This window comes from Calonectris borealis, chromosome 2 (assembly GCF_964195595.1).
Source record: "Calonectris borealis chromosome 2, bCalBor7.hap1.2, whole genome shotgun sequence".
In the NCBI taxonomy this organism is placed as follows: domain Eukaryota; kingdom Metazoa; phylum Chordata; class Aves; order Procellariiformes; family Procellariidae; genus Calonectris; species Calonectris borealis.
The window spans coordinates 44,635,343-44,655,126 of record NC_134313.1 but is presented as its reverse complement, the minus strand read 5'-3'; the positions used below and the strand labels follow the sequence as shown (position 1 = coordinate 44,655,126).

Here is a 19,784-nt window from a genome sequence, read left to right as displayed (position 1 = left end):
CGTGCCGCCGGTAATTCTCTTCCTGCGTTCAAGCTTTCCCTCGGCTGTCAGAAGGCTCAGAATGACAGCAGACACTTGATTTTGTTAGCTTCAAATGGATGGAAAAATCCCCTCTTCCCTGCAATGGAAAAGGTTTTTCTTAAAGTCTATCCCTAAAGAGTTACTTACGTATAAAATAGAAAGAGGATTTCAAATTGCAATTTTAAAGTAAGTTCGGGATTCATAAGTTCAGAGTGAGTGCAACAGAGTTGGAGATAAACTTTTGCATTTGCCAAGTATCACACTGTAATGTGCTATGCTGCTTCCAAGTCTTAAAACTAGTCCATTGTATCACATTTACAAAGTTCGGCAAATTTATATTATGTACCATCAATGACATTCTGTTCGAGTTATATGCCGCCTTACTGTGATTTGTTGTTGGAAAGAACAGCATCGTTAAACCATTCTCGCAATAACACAGAAGTGTTCACTTCAAGAAAATGGTAAGCATACCTGAAGGTTACAGAAAGATTATCCCCGACTAAGATCCAGGAGGATGCTAATACATGCTGCTCCAATCTATTATTAGTAAGCAGCCAAATGCTGTGGACGCCCGGGTTGTAAACTAAGGACTGTAAAACATGCACATTTCAGAGAAGAGGTGAGACAGGCCTTTTCCTCAAAGCGACACTCAGGGAAGTGATTATAGCAAGAACTGACACTGCACTTGTGTGTCGTGTACTTTAGAGCAAGGCTGTCTTGTGTTTCAAAGCCATGTAGAGACAGGTGGTTTTCAGGCACTCCTACACCGTGCTCAATGCACACAATGATTGCAGCATCTGCCAGCTGAAAGGCCTGCACATACACTGACATGCTAAAAGCAGTTAAAATTATTTGGGAGCTCAATAGGAACTTCCCACAGGTTAGATCTGGACCATGAACTGGACAAGCATACAGAAACTTTGGCTGCAGCTTTTTTGTTTGTTCTGCCCAAGGGGAAAAAAAAAAAACAACAAAGGAATGATTCCTTAAGGAAAAGAATACCTTTTCTTTCAGGGAAGATTTTCGTGAGGAAAAAAAAAATAGCAGTGCTCACCACAACATTTAAGGGATTGTGCCAGTTCAGGTTTAATTCCACTTTGTCTAAATGCAGTAACCTGGTACCTGTAATAATCAACTCAGATTAAAGAAGATGCTAACCTCAAATGAAATTTACCATCATTTTTCCCAAAACCACATCAATGATAAAAGCAGTACACAGCGTGTTAGCAGCTGAGAGCTATTGCTACACTATATGGTAAGCAAGCTTGTACATAGTAGGTGCAAGTTAGGTCAGAGATAACGCTATCAGAAAACTAGAAATCTCAAATCAGTCAGTATGGTTAGTTTGAATCTATTTAAGTTCTGGAATGAAGTATCCCAATATTAATTTCTTTACAAAATACAATTCAACACATTCTTCATTGGAAATGCATGGAAAGAGTTAAAAAATGCAGATGAAATCTATTAACATCCAAAATGTATCAGGTAAGGAAATTATAATTGTAAATTAAATGCTACGTAGCACTTACAAAAGGCCTGCTGCAGGACAGTAAGGGGAACGCACGTCACGCTTGTTTAACATCTAAACTAATAAAAGTAGCATCAGAGAAGTATTTCAGTAGGGAAATCAAAGACTAACCAGACGGTAATGCATATCCTTTTTTTGCAAATGGATGCATTAAAAGAAAACAGCTCACATTATTTGTACTGCATGCTACAATATCAGAATGATACTCAATTAACTGAACCAGTATTAACCAGATTCTTTATTAGCTGCTCTATCATCCTCAGGACAGCAATTCTTTATTGCAAAGAAATACGCAGCACTCTCCATGGTTGTTCTCTTTCAGCCAGTTCTAAACCAAGCAGCTTTGTACAGCATCAATCTGTTCTATACCGTGCCACTGTAAGTCCAAAGAACAGTAGGAGAGGGAAAAAAGACCAATCAAAAGTTAAACTATGCAACCTTTTCCTTTCTGTTTAGCTTCTTTCTCCTAAATAAACCCATCAGAAAGCAGAAATAACACACTATCTGTTGCACTGCTTTTACCTGTTATAGCATATTCTCACCGTTCTTTTCCAACATTTTTCTAAAAGATACCATACACGTGCTGCTGCAAAGAACCAACGTCTAACTCGCTAGAGCCTGTCACTTGCTGGACCACAGGATCTTCCATATCACTAAGACTTAATAGGAGAGATGACTCTCCTAAGCGGATGCACATATGAAATGTTGTAGGTTTTTACTAACTAGTCTCCTTTGTTATGAGACACCATATTGAGAAAAGGCCGGGGCAGGCAGGAAACAGTAGCACACACCAACTGTGTAGTGAAGGATCTCTGAAATCCTATCAAGGCACTTAAAATATTCCATTTTCAGGACTAACATTCGGTATGGAAAAAGCTCCTCTAATCAAGTGTTAACACAACTATGCAAAATGTAAAATTCACAGCATTCCAAAAGGTTTTATGTGACCATGTGTTATACCTGTTACGCCTCTCCTCTTTATTTGAGCCTTCAGTGTTAACAATGACTTAGGTATACCAAAACAGAATTTCAATTCGTCTGAATCAGCAAACTGATCCCCAACCTTTGCAGGGGAAGGAGAGACGAGTCCAACCATAGATACATGAGGGGAGCTGTAGCAAATGGAAGTTCTGATTCCTCTTAATGGCAAGATTTTCCTCAAAAATTTCTGAAACAGTAACATGCATCTTGATTAGTTGTTTCTACTGTTCTTCAACAGATAGGGCTTTTTTATTTCCTCAGACCAGCTCTACACTATAATGGTACGGTCTGAAGTTAGGTCAACTATCACTTTCAAATTCTGGCGTTTGCAGTATGCTATTAAGTTCATTTTCAAAATGTCTTCACTTTTTTTTTCAACTTAGTAGTAGTAACTGGAGGCAATTAAACATAAAAAATAAAAAACATTTAAGAAAATGTTTTTGGTTTGCGTTTTTTTTTTGAGGTCACATTATTAGACTGTCACTTAGATAAGCCATATTCCCTATTCTGGGGCAACCTCTACTTAGAAAATACTTAAGCCTTTTAAAGATCCCTCAAAATAATTTTAAATACTACGACATAGCTAGCAAACGATTTCAAGTAGAAGCTACTGTAAGAGTTTGCTCGTATTCACAATCAGGGAACATTCAAACTCCAACTTTCAGACTCCATCTGCTCCATCTGTTAATGCAGACAAGTAGCCTTTTAAAAAAAGAACCTTGAATGACCCCTGAGGGAAGTCTACCTTCTCTCCACATGGAGAAGCTAAACCTCTCACTTAAGATGCCTGAAGCAACGTTCACTACATCTCAGCAAACTGACTAGAAGTTTTAAGTTTTATAAGTTTTGCAGAGAAAGAGGAGGCAATAGGTTGTTCTTTTCTAGTTATTGGAACTAAAAGAAAACCATTATCTACTGATTCACTTTCTGGATATCCATTAAATTATACAAGTACTTCGTTTAAATCAGTTTTAATTAGCTACATCAAAGGCACTTATTTCACTTAAAGAGAATTAATAAACCTCTTATCCCAAAGGCAAACGGTGGTAACATGAGAGTGACAAGCAATGAAAACAAAAAGGGAAAAAAAAAGGAAAAAAAAAAAAATCTGTTCTACAGCTATTATTCTTCAAAGAATCCCATTTCTAAGTTAACTAACAGACATTCTGAAAAATTCTTGAGACTCACCTTCTTCACCAGTGGTCTCACACTGTATTTGATAAAGTTTAACACAATAGTTCATTGTAATTTTTTACTATGCTAATTCTAGGCAACATTTCTCCTCACAGTTATCTCCTCAGGGATGCCAAGGCTGAAAGTAAATAGAAACTGAAGATGACTCAAAAAGTTTTTCATGAAATATACACTGACAAATTACTCTGTATAGTATTGCATCTTTATTGTTACTAGCTATTCTTATACCCTTAAGTTGCCACAATACATTCACATAGAGCGCTGCACCCGACGTGCATTTCCACACATTCACGAACTTCCTCGCCGTACTCCATACTGACTTTTAGACATCACAGCCTATGGAGACAAGCAGCCTTTTAGTTGCTCTAAACTGCTTGTGGGGGAAGGTCTACCTTTACTACGTGTACACTCCATTCCCTCTCAAGTTTCTTCAGCATCTCTTCCCAGATAATCTAAGTTTTCTCTGGAGTGCCCCACACTACGTATACCACTGATCAGCCTCAGGTATTACAGTTAACCTAAAGACCACACGTAACCCCTGACCTGAAAACTGCTTCTTTAACAAATATGTTAAGTGGTACGTATGCTATGCCTAATACAACTTCAAAGGCTCCCCGACACCGCAGAACCTTCAGAGAAAGGTGCAGCAGTACACAGTGAGAAGACTTTGGCTCTTTAGTGTCCTAGAATAAGGCTACTAGAAAATACTTTGATTTCCTCTACCTTTCAAAATTACTGCAAATTCCAAGAAAACAAGCTAAAATAAAATTAATCCACAATATGAAAAAAAATCAAATCATACTTAGCATTCTCTCAACAAGGTAGCAAAACATAAATTGGTGATTTTTTTTTTCTTTTCTTTTCAGTAGCTACAAATCGTTCGTTTGTATGATAGCATCATGCATACATTACCGTGCAATACATTTCCAAGAAGCCTCTAAAGTGCCTGTTTCACAGCACATGAAAGCTTGACTTCTTTCAGGTAAGTATGGAAGAAGTCTTTAGTACTTTCCCAAATACCGACTGAAATTTATTTCATGGTGATAAAAATGGAAAGATTTTACATTTTCCCTACTAGTGAAATAATTTCCCAAGTTAGGATTTCTTATCATAAATAAAATGAGTAAACTAAGTAAATTACATCTTAGATGTTTATATTAAACATAAATGGCTTATACTTCATAACACAAAGAATAAGTGTTCAGTATTTCTTTATAAAATTTAAGATACACAGGCCTTGTACATATGGCTTCATTAACATCTTATACAGTTTGTTCTCAGTCACATCCATCAATGCAAATAGCACCTCTACATAAATGATGCATCCTAATGATTTCAATGAAGTGCAATATACTCCATTAGAGAGAACATGTTTTAATTAACAGTTCTAATACCAGTAACATCGTACAGTACTTTTACCAACCTACTGTGTTGTAATTATACAAGATAGGAGGAAGAGACCAAATCATACAAATCATACCCCACCATAGTACAGACCCCAGTACAGGTTTACTTCAAGAATGGCTGGAAGATTTGGCTTATAGTACATAATTCAACATGTTTGTTAAAAAGTGGGCAACATATTCCAACAAGAAGTCAGACTTCTGACTGCACAAAACTGCAGTCAAATTTAAGTACCATTTTGAAATTGAAAACACGTTAAGGAGTTAGATACCCATTGAAACAAACTGATCTGCAAGCAAGGTATTTTCGTATCAATGTTTTCGTAGGTTTGACAGACATCATCCCCTTTTGGGGAAAGTCTAACATTACAAAAAATAAACTTCATTATTGGACAGTTTCAAATTGTAGTTTATGAGGATAGGACATTCACATTTAGAACACTGACAGTCCAACATCTCCATTTTAATAGAATATTATGAAACCATCATGGAGACAACAGTTGAAGCTGACTTGGATTAAAATGCTTAAGCACTAGAAACTGACCACAAGCTGTGAACACAGTTCACCAAACTGAAGAAAGTGTTATGAAGCTAACACAGAGTAAAGCTAGGACTGATCTCATTTTAACATCTTAAACATATTTTTTAAACTCATTCTAACAGAAGAAAGAATATGTGAAATGAGCACACAGTCAATTAGAAGTTAAACAAGACATCTGAACAGCATTATCAAACAATTTACAAACAGAACAAGAAAATAATAAAGGAAAAATTCGCAGCTTGTGCAGAACTTTGGAAACATGTCAATATTCAGGAAATTATTTAGACAACAAGGGAATAAGGATAAATCTAAAAACTAGAAGAAATAACATATAGTTTGCTTACCACGTTTGCAATTCACCAGGACTGCAAAATTAGCTAATGCAATCTGGGAATGACTCCAAGCTAGGACATATTGTTTTCTCAATAGAACTTTGGCACAAATACAGTAAGAATATTATGGCTTCTTCTGTGAGCTAAATTAACTGAAAGAAATATTGGCATATCTATAGAACAGAGTGACTGAGGGAAAAGACTAATTAAACTTCAAAGTTAATAGACATGCCCTATCAACCACACAGATGGAATATCTGAAAGTGTTTCAATATTTAGAAAAAAAAAATCCTTTTCAATTCTACATATTAAGAGATGTTTAATAACCTAGAGAAACTGGATTAGAAAGGAAAAACAGCTTCCTAAAAATGAAGTGCAATACATGTGGAAAAAAAGCACTGAAAACTGAGAACTTACACTAGATGAACAAGTCAGATTTCTGGCAGCAGCCATGTTAAAAAAGGGATATAAAGGCGTAATTCCCCATTTATGCATTTGTACTGACAGATGCTTCGGATGTAAATCCATATATACTGTAAGAGGACCACTTGATTAAGCTGGGAGAGGAGAAAGTATCTTAAAGGCAGGTATGAAGCACAGTGCTTGACACGACAGATGTATCCAAAATAGGAATATTCTTTGCTTGCAAACATAATATTAGTATAGAACATGGTTATACAGCATATTATGTAGTAAAAACTGTAGTGTATTTTTTAAACATTCCTAGTGCAATGACAGCCTCTGAACTCTACAGAAGAACAGCTGTTTCCAGAAGTAAATTATGGCTCTTAACTGCAAAAAAATCGAGTGTCCATCAACTTCTGTAACCCAGTGCATTCTAGAATTTTAAGCTTCTGAAAGAGGAGACATTCTGTATTTTGTAGATTTATTTTTTTCCCATAGTAGATCTTCATATTCCTAGGCTATACTGAGAAATGGCTATACTGGGAAATGTAGAGTGATATATTTGAAAATAAAATTTTTTTTCTTTTCCAGAAAAAACTCAACTCTCAACATGCAATAAAAGAAAATATTGATGGTATCAATTTAAAGTTTAAGTAAGTTATATCCCAGCTGCATTTATATTTCTACTAAAAAAGAATTCAAATTAGTCAATGTCTAAGGTGAGACTTCAACAATACACAAAACCACACAGCTGTGTTGTTTTCAGTTAGTCACTCCAAAGCAGACAGAAAAATCAAAACTATATGCTGGAATTGCTCATGTGAAATATATCAACATTTCTATACAACTGAAATCTATAAAGAATAAAGCACAAGATGAATATTCAGTACAAAACCAGGAGTTTTTAAATGAAACTCTAATTAATCCTATGCATGTCTTCAGAATTCTGTTCCAAGTCAGCATTTGATGTGAGTTTACAGTAATCAAAAAAAAAAAAAGACAGTAAGTGACAAATGACAGTCTACCAAGGAATAAGTGCCTTCAGAATTTCCACAATATTTACCTATATGAAAACAGTTAAAAATTGAGGTCATTTAAATATAAGAAATACCTTCGCTGACTTTTAGCCATTCTAGAACAACCCTCCTTACCTGGAGTAACAATTAACATTTAATATTTAAAGCTTTGTCCTCGGTAACATTTATTCTACCATCATATGCCCACTATGTTACATGTTGTTGGAATACTTTACGCATCCATTACGTACAGGAAATGTTTTAATGTTTTCAATGAGTATTAAGAACAAAACATGTCTAAAATATAACTAAACTGGTCACATTTATGTTGCTCGCTTAAATTTAGTTTTTAATTACTTGTACAAATAGTTTAAAATTCTGCAATCAAAAAAAAAAAAAGACATCTTAAAACAGTATGCCTAGGTTACATTCTGGCATTGTTACCTAGCTGCCTTATTCATATAGTCCCACCAGTGGATGATTAATACTAAAAAGATTATCATTTCTTGTACATATGTATTATTTAATTCTCATCCTAAGTATAAATTTGCAACACAGTAGTAACACTGCAGGTATAGAAGTAATGCTTCCTATCAGGCATATGAAAAGATTAACACTCTACCACAGTTGATGCTGGTGTATTTATATAGAAGGCTTCTCACATATCATTTCAGTCTACAGGAGGTAGATGTTTGTCTATGAACTGTTTTACATCCATCATCTCCTGTTTAAAGATAAAAGTATGTATTAGTTTAAGTTCCTTACTAATATATATTCAGCTACACTAAATCATGTTTCAACATTTCAGTTATAATGAGCAGCTGGGCTACAAATACTGAGTAATTCGTTACTTGATAAAATCATACCACTTTGCACACAACAAGTCAAGGCTGATAACTCTTCAAGGCACTATGCACTCAAAAGAGGCTAAAATACAAGAAAAAGAGCAAAGCTACTTTTTCTCTCTCTCTGTGAAGTTGAGCTGGCAAGCTACGTATTAATCATCAAGTGATCTGAACAGCACCAGGCTCAGCATGGATAGGATTTGAATGTAGCTAAGGACGTGTATATTTTAGACTTTTGCAAGTTAGCAGCAGTGTGAAAATCCAGCCACTCCTCCTCCTAAGCATTCAGTTTCACCTTCATGATGCTTCCTTCCTTAAGGAAAAGCAACACAGCGAACCAGACTGGGAAACAAATCTATGTTAAAAATAATTTAATTTTAATTTTTTTTTAATCAAGTCCATGTTGTAAGAAAGAGACATTATTAATGTATTTGTGTGACAACTCAATGCTATTACTGCCTAAACGCAATACAACTGTGTAAATGTCCCAAAGAGGTTGTCCAAGGGTACAGTTCCCACAAGATGCAGCAATCCAAATTAACAAAGTTACTGCTGCTGACAAATAGCAGACTTGTTCCTTGCCTCCTCTTCTGTTTTGTGCTCCTACCATTTACTTTGTGTGAGTTCCGATGCTTCAACTCACTACAACTGCAAAAACGGAAGCCAGCAGCTTTTGCCATTTTAGCGAGTTCAAATGGTTCAAAGAAGTTTCTGATCAGCTCCAGGGCTGGTGCAAGAAGGAAGAGAGGGCCACAAGGTCATGAGCAGAGGGAACTAGTCCACCCCTTTCTGGCAGCAGCAAGCCATTACATCAGCTCAGATGCCTGCTGAGCCAGAACCACAAATACAGGTTCTGAGGCTGCCTCTTCCGTAGCATCAACCCTCCCTCTCCATTCCTTCGACGTCTCCATCCATAGAACTAACAAAATTCTTCTCTCCAAAACGCGAAGTTGGATTTAAGCCGTGAGAATCTGCCTTCCAATTCAGTGATTTTTTTTTTTTAGTAAGCAAATAATAAAAATTGGGGGGAGGGGAGGAAGTATTTTATAGACCAAATACAATCTTATGAGGAAGTTCCCGCTAGTGATATAAACTTTTGCTTTGGATGCTTTTTCAGACAGGCATTCAGTTACTCACTAAAATAAGTCAGTAGCATCAAGCACTTGTTATGAAAAACAAACAAACAAAGAAAACCCACAAAAAACCAACCCAAAAGCCCCCCGACCCAATACATACTTGTTTTGAGGGAAAACAAATTAACCATACCCAGCTAAAACATTGTATATGAAGAAAAGTACCTCAATACATGAGCTATGCATCATGCCAGAGTAAGTCCTGAAGGTTACGTTGGCTGGATTTATCATACTCTTTAGCTTCTCAACAGTGAGAGAACCGAACATTAAAGGAACCAATGGGTCACAGTCCCCATGGCACTGAAGAACAGCGATCTCCTTGTTGACGCCACTGATAGGGCCCTGTTAGGGGTGGAATTAGAGAGGAGAGGAGAAGAAAGAGACAGTAAGTGGAGGTAAGGCTAACATCTTCCAGATAAAATAACCCCATGGCACTATGCCCTGTGGCATGACAAATAAGCTGAATTCTGAAGGAAAAAACCACAATCTATAGTCTGCAAGTTCCTTATGAAGTAAGTTCTGTGCCTGACAACACATTAAGTTCAAAAATCTGCAAATAAAATTTTGGCACTAAATTCAGAACAAAAGAACATGATTTCTGGCCAAGTAAAAAAACTCATACTTTGTTTAAATACCTAGTCCCTAATAAGATAGTGCCTTGCAGATGGAAAAAACGGCAGATAGAAAATTCATCTTCAAGGAAAATCCGTTTTATCCTTTAAGTTTCCTAGGAATGTCATTTTAAGCAGAGAGAGCTACTGAATATTTACTCATTTTCCCTACTTGCCAAACTCTGAAACTCCAGGGCCCTATTTTAAAAACTTCTGTCTCATCAAACAACTGTCAATATTCAGTAATAACGATGGCCACTAATTCCTGCACAAGATACAATCTTCAGATATACTCATTCCCCAAGTGTAAATTAGCTTAGGAAAGAAACATAAGTACCTGAGGAAAAGAAGCCCGTAGAGGAAGCCAACAGCTGAGGGCTACAACACCGGCTAATTTTTGTTGTGTTGTAAGAGCGGTATACAATGATAAAGCACCTCCCTAAGATAAAGAGATACAAGTATTAGAATGGTGATGGTAATGTTCCTTTTAATGCTTGTTTCAAGATCTCTGGTTTCTCCTTTAAAAGTCTTTTTCTATTCCAGTCTATTCTTCCTTAGAACCAACACTAAAACCAGTATTCCTGTACAACATTTATTTTGCTTTTTTCCCTCCTCCAAGTCCATGTGATCAATTCAGAACTAAAACAGCAAATTTACCGTAACTAACAGCTGGGGGAAGGGAAAAAAAAAAACACCACACAACCCACACCAAATCCCATGAAATAAAGCACTATCACTCATGACAATATTATCACTACTTTAATATTTTAATTTACTTGCATGCAGACTGGGGAGCTGGTGTATGGACCAATTAATCTATTAACCTACCTACCACAGATGTCTTACAAGTATGAAGGGAAGAATTTCCCAAATAAATCCAGACCATCAAATAGCTATCAAATTAAAGTTAAATTAAAAATACTAGCAAGATTTTCAAGCAAAGCTACATAAGTTACGTGCATAAAGACTTTAAACAGACTATTAATTTTAGTACCTTTTTTCCACATGCATGTTCATTTTCCAGTGAATAGTAATTATTTGCATAAAACTAAAAAACTTCATTTGTTAAGGCAAAGGAAAATTGACACCTTAAAATTTTAGAAGCACCTAACATCAGCTCTTTTCAATTCAAGTGTCTGGATTTCCCCCGTTAGGAAAGCTAGGTTACTTCCCTAGAAAAAGACACAGTTCTTTCCAACCATATCTTACCTGAGAAAAGCCTCCCAAAATAATTCTATTAGAAGGAATTCCATTTTTTACTTCTTGATCTATCAGTGCTTTAACTGCAACATAAAGGCCAGTAGTTAAAAATCACTCCATTCTGTAGAAAGTCTAGAAGAGGAAAGAGACCTTCTCCCTGATGTCAACAGAAAGCTACTGAAAGGAAAATCTAGTCTGCTATACATTAAAAAGTATCAAAAGATGTAGAGCATGATCAGAAATTCCAGTGCCACTGTACCATTTCCAAAGAGAAAAACATGAAAGTAAGTCTCGCAAAAGCCCCACTGCCACGAAGATGGTATCCTCTTCTAACTATCCCGCATCACAAGTGAATGCTTATACGACTCTAACCAGAAGCTCTTAAAAAAAACCAAAAAAAACCTCAAAAAATCAAAAAAGTACACTGGTTCCCATGTACATTTCACATTTGAGAGTATGAAGTGTTTGTACTGGTGAATTACTCTACCTACTCATGAAGTTTAAAAAAACAAAGACACAAAACAAACTATGTACTTAGCTAAACTTTGATCAGCAATAATACAATATATACATATTACTTTCCCTAACAATTTTGTCTTTGGAAAATCTGTTTCAGACTGATAATTCATTTTTAAGAATACACAGAAGTACTATTAAGCCATAAAAAGTATTCCTAAGCATACCATTCTCCGCTGCCTGCTTGATTCCAACTTCATCTTCCTGTGAATCTGGAGAAAGTCCAATGATATCAAACCTTACAAAAATATCAACAAGAGAAGTATTCATTAGAGCATCCATTCTACTTCCTTAAAACACAAGTAATAAAATTGGGATATTTTCCAGATAAAAATGTTAGCTGACATATAATTTAGTACCAACCACCCATAGTTTACAAGAAATAGTGGACAATCTGTGAATGTGGCTAAAAGGCTAGATCTAGTCAACAAAGCTTTTCTGAGTTTTGCCATCTTCTATAATTTCCTGCAGATTAAGCAGCTCAGTTTTGATACTTGCTCCAAAAATGTCAGCAGGAATTTCAATTTATCAGTTGCATGTACAAAATTAAAATACTGTTTGAAGAAATATAGAAAAACAAACACAAGTTACTTGAGGAAAAAAAAACCTGAAGAGGACTGGTTTAAGACCATTGAAATCTACCATATTTTTCTTGCTTTCTATTTAGAACCAATGTTCTAAAGAATAGTTTCTAGATATCCTACCGACCTACCAAATATTACTCACTAGTAGCAATAACATTTCCACTGCAAGTCTCTACTACTACTGGCTATGAATTCACACACAATACAGCCTACACTTGTAAAATAAAGTGGTTTTTTTTATTTTAAGACATACAGATTAGTCCTGAGGAATAACCATTACCACAGATACACAAGGAATTAGAGCATACTCATGAGAGCCCTTTTATAAGAACAGAACTAAAGCAAAAAGCTTTTTATACTTACATCTGATTAAAACTAGCCATTCAAGTTGTTCATGATTTTTAATTAAGAACAATGAGTTCAAACCTCTAGATATCTTTTGATTAGAACTGTCTGCAACTGAACAAATACTTACCATGATGGCATAGCCATGTTCATGTTCAAAGAAACTGGCATAACTGGCCTAGAAATGAGAATGAACAACACTGACATAAGTTACATACTGAAATTTAATAATGCAGATGCAGTTATGTCATGAAATTACGTATCCCTAATTCTACTTTTAAACCATAATTAACATTAGCTACTTTGTAGCATCTCTTCAAGAAATCTCTCTTGAAACCTGCCAGCCCAAACACGTTTAATAATCAGAGCTGAATTACCACTCTCTAAGGAGAGCAAGCAAAGCATTAATGGACTGCTTTATATAAATATATATATATGTGTGTATGCATATATAGCATATACTTATGATATAGATAGACAGATAGATATAACACACACATGTACCTCATTTAGTTATTTCTAAGTAACGGTTATTTATCACAGTTCCATACACATGCTTAGTGGATGAAGGCACCTTACACAGCAGCATCAGCAAACCTAAGGAAGCACCCAAACGCAGCACAGTGGCGGACACGAGTCTGGCCACACATGCTTCTCTCAACACCAGAATCTGCTTAAGCGGTGCCTGCCTTCATTGCAGGACTCATTCCCACCCTCACGCTGCTGTATGGCATCTTTTCAGACATACCAAGACATCAGTGGACCATGCCACGGACCAGATCTGGCTATAGTTTTAATCTACTGAAATTGAGGAATGTAAGTTCTGCGGGGAAAGACTGAGCGAAGACAAAGGGCAAGCAAAAAGAACAGCAGATATTGCTAAGCTCTTTTTGAATGGCTCAGCAAAGCGTGGCCATGTGGTAAAATATATAAATAAATCACAGCCCAGTAATCAGTAATACACCAAACCATTGCTTATTTATCTTCCTATCATCCCTGCTCCACATCTCCCAAGACTGCTGGAGCAAAAGACAATCTGAATTTTGTGTTAAAATAAATTAAGATTATACTTAATTAGTTTTTCTATCATTAAGTAAATACAAGATAGATCTTAATGCTTTATTTACTGACTCCTGACCCTGCTCAGTATTTCACTTCTCAAATTGCACAAAGACAGCTCAAATTGCATTATTTGCTGAAAACATGAATATCCTGTGAATCTTTGAAACTTGCTGTAGGTAACAGGGAAATTTCATCTATTTTTCAGTCTGAATTAGTAACAAAAGCAAAATATAAATAAAAATGCAGTTTTGCCATCAAGTAAATCACACAGCAGTTCCTAAAAATATTTAATAGCATCAGCATTATTTTAGAGTGGGTTTTTATATAAAAATGACATGCAGAGACATCCAAATCCCATTTGATTTAATCATCCGTGCAAGTGGCTTAATAAGTAACTCTACAGAAAAATATAAAACGAGAAAAGTTACAAACTTACGCATGTGGGCAAATGTATTTTACATGGGGGCTTCTGATACCTGCAAGCGCTTCTGACCATCCATGCCTGTTAATAAAAATCATATTAAAAGCCATTTATGTTTTGGCTTAGCTTTTATTTCTATGTTGGTGCAACAGCACAGAGCAAGTATGAAATATGCTGAATTAGATCATTATAAGCACATTTCCAGAAAATTTTTACATCAACTGCAGTATGCTATGAATATAGCACTAAACTTAAAAGGTTTGTTCTGTCTCTGAGCATTTGTTGCATATATACAGCTGGGGACTTTTTATCTAATTTGACTATCACAGTTGCAGCACAGCTGCAGAAATACCACTTCAGCTCTAGGCAAAGCCTGCTCTGTATCTGGCTGGGTTTATTAACTTGGGTGCTACAACATATGAACACAGGTATCCTGCTTCCAGGCAGCTCTAGCCCAGAGGCTGCTTTGCTGCTCCTGCAGAGTTAAGGCAGCTTCTTTCACAGCCAGCTTTGCTTTTTCTGAACCAAATTTCTTCATGTGAGAGAGCAGCAAACCGACCTCTAAGCTAACTCCACATGGAGCCAACCTAATCAATCAGACCTATTAACTTTGGCTCAGCTCGAATGCTCTCAGATTCAGGCAGTCCAGAACAACACTCCAGATTGCAGGTAGGTTTTTTAATCTCAAGCACGTGCTGTATGAATGCACAGAGTAACGTGAGATCTGCATAGCAGATGAGTTATCAAGCTTCCTACAAACCAGAAAACTGGAATGCATAATTTAAATAAACAGCTCCAAAAGACTCACTCCAGGGCTCATCTAGACATGAACCAAGCTGGACCCAAATCTGAACCCGTGCAGAACCACTGCCTGCACCTGCACTTTGCTTTCCAGAACACTCAATAGTACCTGTATTTCCTGATTTTTCACAGTATTCAGTATTCCTAACTCACCCACTACACTAGATACTGGAAAATTGATTCTAAGCAGAAAACACCTGTAACAAATTCATCAGTGACACAGCTGAACTAATCAGATCAACAGCAGACAAGCCATAAAAGCAGGTTTGGTTTAGTTTTAATTTTAATATAATCCTGAAAAGTTAATGTATGCCACCTAAAGTTAAAGACGTTTCAAACACACAGACAGCACAGACATTTGAAACACTGGCTATGTACCTCAGCCTACTTCCTACCAATACTTTTATATACACCATTAACAAATTGTGGGTGATATTACTTGCATAATATTTGCAGTATCACAGAAGGCCAAATAAGAATCTAAAGCAGAAACATGACTGAGAAAAACTAGTTAGGTAAGAATTTGGGGACTTTTTTTAGCCAACTATAAAGACTAATTTGACAAATTTGGAAAGCAACATTGTATACACATTCACGCAGACTCTTTAGAACAATCCTCTATGTTGTACCTTTTGTTCAGATTTTGACAAGTATGTACCAATCGTTAAGTGCCATTTATATAGGAGCTAAGAGAGAAAAAGAACATAACCTCTGTTAGACACTTCTCGGAGTAAGAAAAATACAGTTGGTAAACTGATGTGAGCAATTTAAAAACTCATGTGAAGTAAAACAGGTCAGTTTAAACTGTGGGAAATTATAAAATTGTTAATTAGTTCTCTTCAGACAATTCTTTTTTAGGTCACTACTACAGCTTTTTTTGGAAAAAAAATGGCAGTATGTCAAAGGCAGTTTTAGCTAACCTGATCTGCAGTGGACTAGAGGAACAAATACAGCTAAAACACTGTATTTCCACAGAGGTGTTAGGACTTGTTAATGCATACATTCCGGTATGCTCAGTGCATTCGCAAGCTTGAGACTGCACGTTAGCTTTGTCACCAAAATGGAAATACCACATTTGTATAAGGAATACAATTTATGTTAGAGAGCAAATCTCTGTGTTTTTTCCCCCTTGCCAAAACCAACATCAACCCAATTTGCAAGGGCTCAAATTCCAAAGACTCAAAAGATTCTGCAATCACTTGCTGAACATTTGGTGCCAAGATGCAGGAAGCACTGCTGCCTCAGCTGCATCCTACCAGCAGAAAGGAAGAGGGATAATGCAAACAAGGTGGTGTGTCAGCACAACAAATGAGAGCAAACATCTCTACTTGTAGAATACTGCCAAGTGCATGGACTTGACTCTTTTTAACTTATTAAGTGTCCAGGTTATGCAAGTTTCAATTTTGACAATGCCTTTTTTTTAGTTCTTCAGAAAAAGTTTATGTCTTAAACATTGCAAGTTTCAACCTAGAGGCAACATTCAAGTTCCAGGTAACAAAAACAAAGTTCTTCAAAAAAATACTACGTAATTTTGCCCATAAGGGAGCACAATAGACAAGGCATTCACACTACTTTTTTTCAGTATCTAAGTGCAAATTCCTTTAAAGTCTTTTACCAAAAAAAGCCTTCAACACACTCCTAACTTGTTAATTCAATGGCTTTAATGAATGTATGCTTAGATCTTGGCACACACAAGCTTCAAATGGAAACATTACACCACACCTAGAACGACTCCCAGAAATTCCCTACTCTTTCCATTTCTATTCAAACGTGGAAATAACAGGAACAAGGCAAACAGGGTATTTCACAGCTTGCTTGGGGTTGGATTTTTTTTGGAGTCTGAAGACCATATTTCAGATAGAGAAATCAGTAGACATTAGGTGACTACTTAGGAGTTTGCTTAGATAAATCAAGTAAGCCTGGATTTTAATGTAAGTGTGACATACTGAAGAAGAAACCATGGCGTAACTGCACCTACTAGCAAACCAGCAATCCACAAGTCCGGAAAAAAGAGAACTCTAAATTTAGACAAGCACAGGAATAACCAGGAACCCACGCTCAGGAAAGCGAAAGATCAGAAACCCACAGACTTCTTTTTCCACGGAGTTTGACTCAAGGACAAAAGAGGGATCACATTCAGACCAAATTAGGTAAGTGATTGAAAAGAGAAAAGAAAAAGCATTTGAGGACTTATGCTGGGAAATTTTAAATAAATAGTTGTCACCATCATTCCAGCATACATGAAGTTTCATCTGTTGTTAGCCACTGCAGTCAATTAAGGGCAAAATAAGCAGCTTAAGTAACTTTTAACTGCTCACGTCTTTAAAACATGCAGCCTTATATTTGAAACTATAGTAACTATTAAGTTTGTAATAGATCAGAATACACACCCAGTATCTCCCAATCCATGAAGAAAAATGACCTGAAGAAAAGAAAAAAACCACAGTGCTGTAATATCACTAGACTGTAAACGCACCTAACCCACGTACTACCGACGCCCACGCAAGATCAGACATAGCTCGCAGCACGATACGACTCGCTCAGAAGAAAACTCTGCTTCGTTCACTCCCCACCCCGGTTCTCCCCTCCCTGGCCTCCCCGCCGCCATCAGCGGGCGCACCCCGCCCTTGGCCGGCACACGGCGCCGCGGGGCCCCCACTGACACCGATGACCTTCCCCTGCCCGGCGCCGACTCCAGCCGCGAAGGGAGCGGGACCCCGCTCCCGGCCCGTTTCTGGCAGGAAAGTAACAGCAGAGACCTGTCAACCCGCCCGGGCCGGGCCGGGCCGCCCCGCCAAACCCCCTCACACCAGGCGGGCGGGCGCCCGCCCTCGGCCGGGCCGGGCCTGACGGTGGCGTCGCCCCCAGGCTGTGGGGCCGCCCCCCGCCCGGGGCTGAGGCCGCAGCGGAGAACAAAGCGGGGTGAGGGCCGCCGCCCGCCAAGGCGGACCCCCGACCGCCGGCGCCTCCCCGCCGCTCGCCCCCCGCCCTCACTCACGGCAGCCGTCGCCTTCCTGGCGGCCGGGACGATGGCGGGGAGCGGCGCCGACATGTTGTTGCCGCACATACACCGGGCTGCGAGGCGGCCAGCGGGACACCGGCCAGGAGAGGGGAGGCGGGACGGGCGCCGGGCCAGGAGGGCGGGGGAAGGCGGGCGGGCGGGCGGCCGGCGGGGTGGGAGGAGCGCGGGTGGGCGGGCGGCAGCCGGGGGCGCTGCGGAGGCCGGGGGCGGGGGAGGGGGCCTTGCGCCCGCAGCCCCCCGCCCCGCCCGCGCACCGGGACGCGCCGCCGCCCCGCTCCCGGGCAGCCTCCCCTCCCCCCCAGGCCATCCCCGGACCCGATTGGCTGCCGCCGGGGCGCGAGGTGGGGGCGGGCCCGGAGGCGGCCGCGCGGCTGAGGAGAGCAGTTGCAGCTTGCGCGCCGTCGCCTGGTAGCGAGGCTGCCCGAGAGCGGGCGCCTCTGAGGTAAAAGATTAACGTGGCCGCCGCGGAGCCGGGGCAGCGACCTTTGATCCCCCCCCCTTCGGCCTTGTACATGCCTTCCCGGGCCGGCCGGCTGCGTGAGAGGCGCAGGCGGCGTGAACTGCGGCCTGGGCGGGCGTGTGGGCGCTGCAGAGCTGGAGGGTGTACCGGCAGCAGCTAACGCCTGCTAGGGGTACCCCTCAGGGGAAGTTCGGCTGAAGCCTGGTGTATTGAGAAGTGGCAAGTTTGCACACGCTGGTTAAAAGTCAAGCTCTGCAAAGTTGCTTCTGTCTTTGGGTTTCCAGTGGTTTCAAAGAGTTTGAACTTTCACCTTTAAAACTACCTTTCAAATAGCCAGATACATCTGCCAGATGATACTGCGCTTTTATAGTATAATTTGTACATGTCTGTGGTTTGAGTGTTTCCTGTAAAAATCATTTTTATGCTATATTATAAGGCTTAAGGAGAAAGGGAAATTACAGTATTAAATTGGTAAATATAAAATAGTAAGTCATGGGAAACAGGAAAGCCAACAAACAGCATTGTTAGACAGAACCCATTTGTCCTCGTCAGATCAGATGCCTTCATCACCAAATTAAATCTCTTGGCGTACAGCGAAACAGTCAATGATTCTTACTCATCTTGAAATGTATTGGGCTATTCAGGCACTCTGTATTGAAATTACTGGATCATTCCAGTCCATTCCGAATACTTAGACCAACCCCGAATAAGTATGGCAAACACATTTCTATCAAAATGAAATACTTTGTTCTTTGTCTTCTATTCCATACATCTTTGTCAGATATTTCCTCCCAGAAAGTCAATCTACTCATTGTATTTGCTGGGTGGTATCTGGCTAACATGGATGCTTTTTTGGCAGTTCAAACAGCAGCTGAATGCACGTTATACTTCTTTCACATCCTTTCCACTGGCATATTCCATACCAGGCAGGGACGTTTTTTCACAAAGCTTTTGCTCAACAATGTTAATATTTTTATCAGCATGGCTGCATAAAATATATTGGAGAAGCCTTTGCGCCAGCTGTGTAACTTTAAACATGCAGCCTCTTTTGCCATGATTGTCAGGCTGCTTTGAGACATACTACTTATGCCAGGGGATCCCTGCTATTGCTAAAATTGGGTTATTTTCACAGGTAGCTTCTTGCGTTTTGATTTATCTCTACTTTAGTGTGTGTTCTTGCCTCATGTACTGTACCTGATCCAAATCTTTTAAGAAAATATAGTTTATGCATGAAAGATCCCTAAAAGATTAGGAGCTTCACATTATGTCAGGTGCTTATCAAGTATGCTGGACCTGACACTTGCTGTAGAGCATCCTTTTGGGACATGAACAAAATTCTGTCTTCCCTCTCTACCATGCTATT

General features: G+C 38.8%; 1 protein-coding gene across 5 annotated transcripts; it reads right to left on the bottom strand.

The window, feature by feature from the left end:
- Positions 1-28: 28 nt before the first annotated feature.
- On the bottom strand, positions 29-18,164 carry LYPLA1 (lysophospholipase 1). Of its 5 annotated transcripts, XM_075141856.1 has the most exons (10): positions 17,938-18,027; positions 17,330-17,361; positions 15,569-15,625; positions 14,154-14,219; positions 12,786-12,833; positions 11,894-11,964; positions 11,220-11,293; positions 10,348-10,449; positions 9,565-9,741; positions 29-118 (listed from the first exon to the last, which is right to left on the bottom strand). In XM_075141856.1, exons 5-10 carry the CDS (start codon positions 12,824-12,826, stop codon positions 29-31), a joined length of 555 nt encoding a protein of 184 aa, XP_074997957.1. In that variant the 5' UTR covers positions 12,827-12,833; positions 14,154-14,219; positions 15,569-15,625; positions 17,330-17,361; positions 17,938-18,027. The 5 variants fall into 5 exon arrangements, with proteins under 5 accessions (XP_074997957.1, XP_074997954.1, XP_074997958.1 ...); XM_075141853.1 differs by lacking the exon at positions 15,569-15,625 and having other exon boundaries at positions 17,938-18,080; XM_075141854.1 differs by lacking the exons at positions 29-118; positions 15,569-15,625 and adding an exon at positions 5,083-8,145 and having other exon boundaries at positions 17,938-18,164.
- Positions 18,165-19,784: the final 1,620 nt, after the last annotated feature.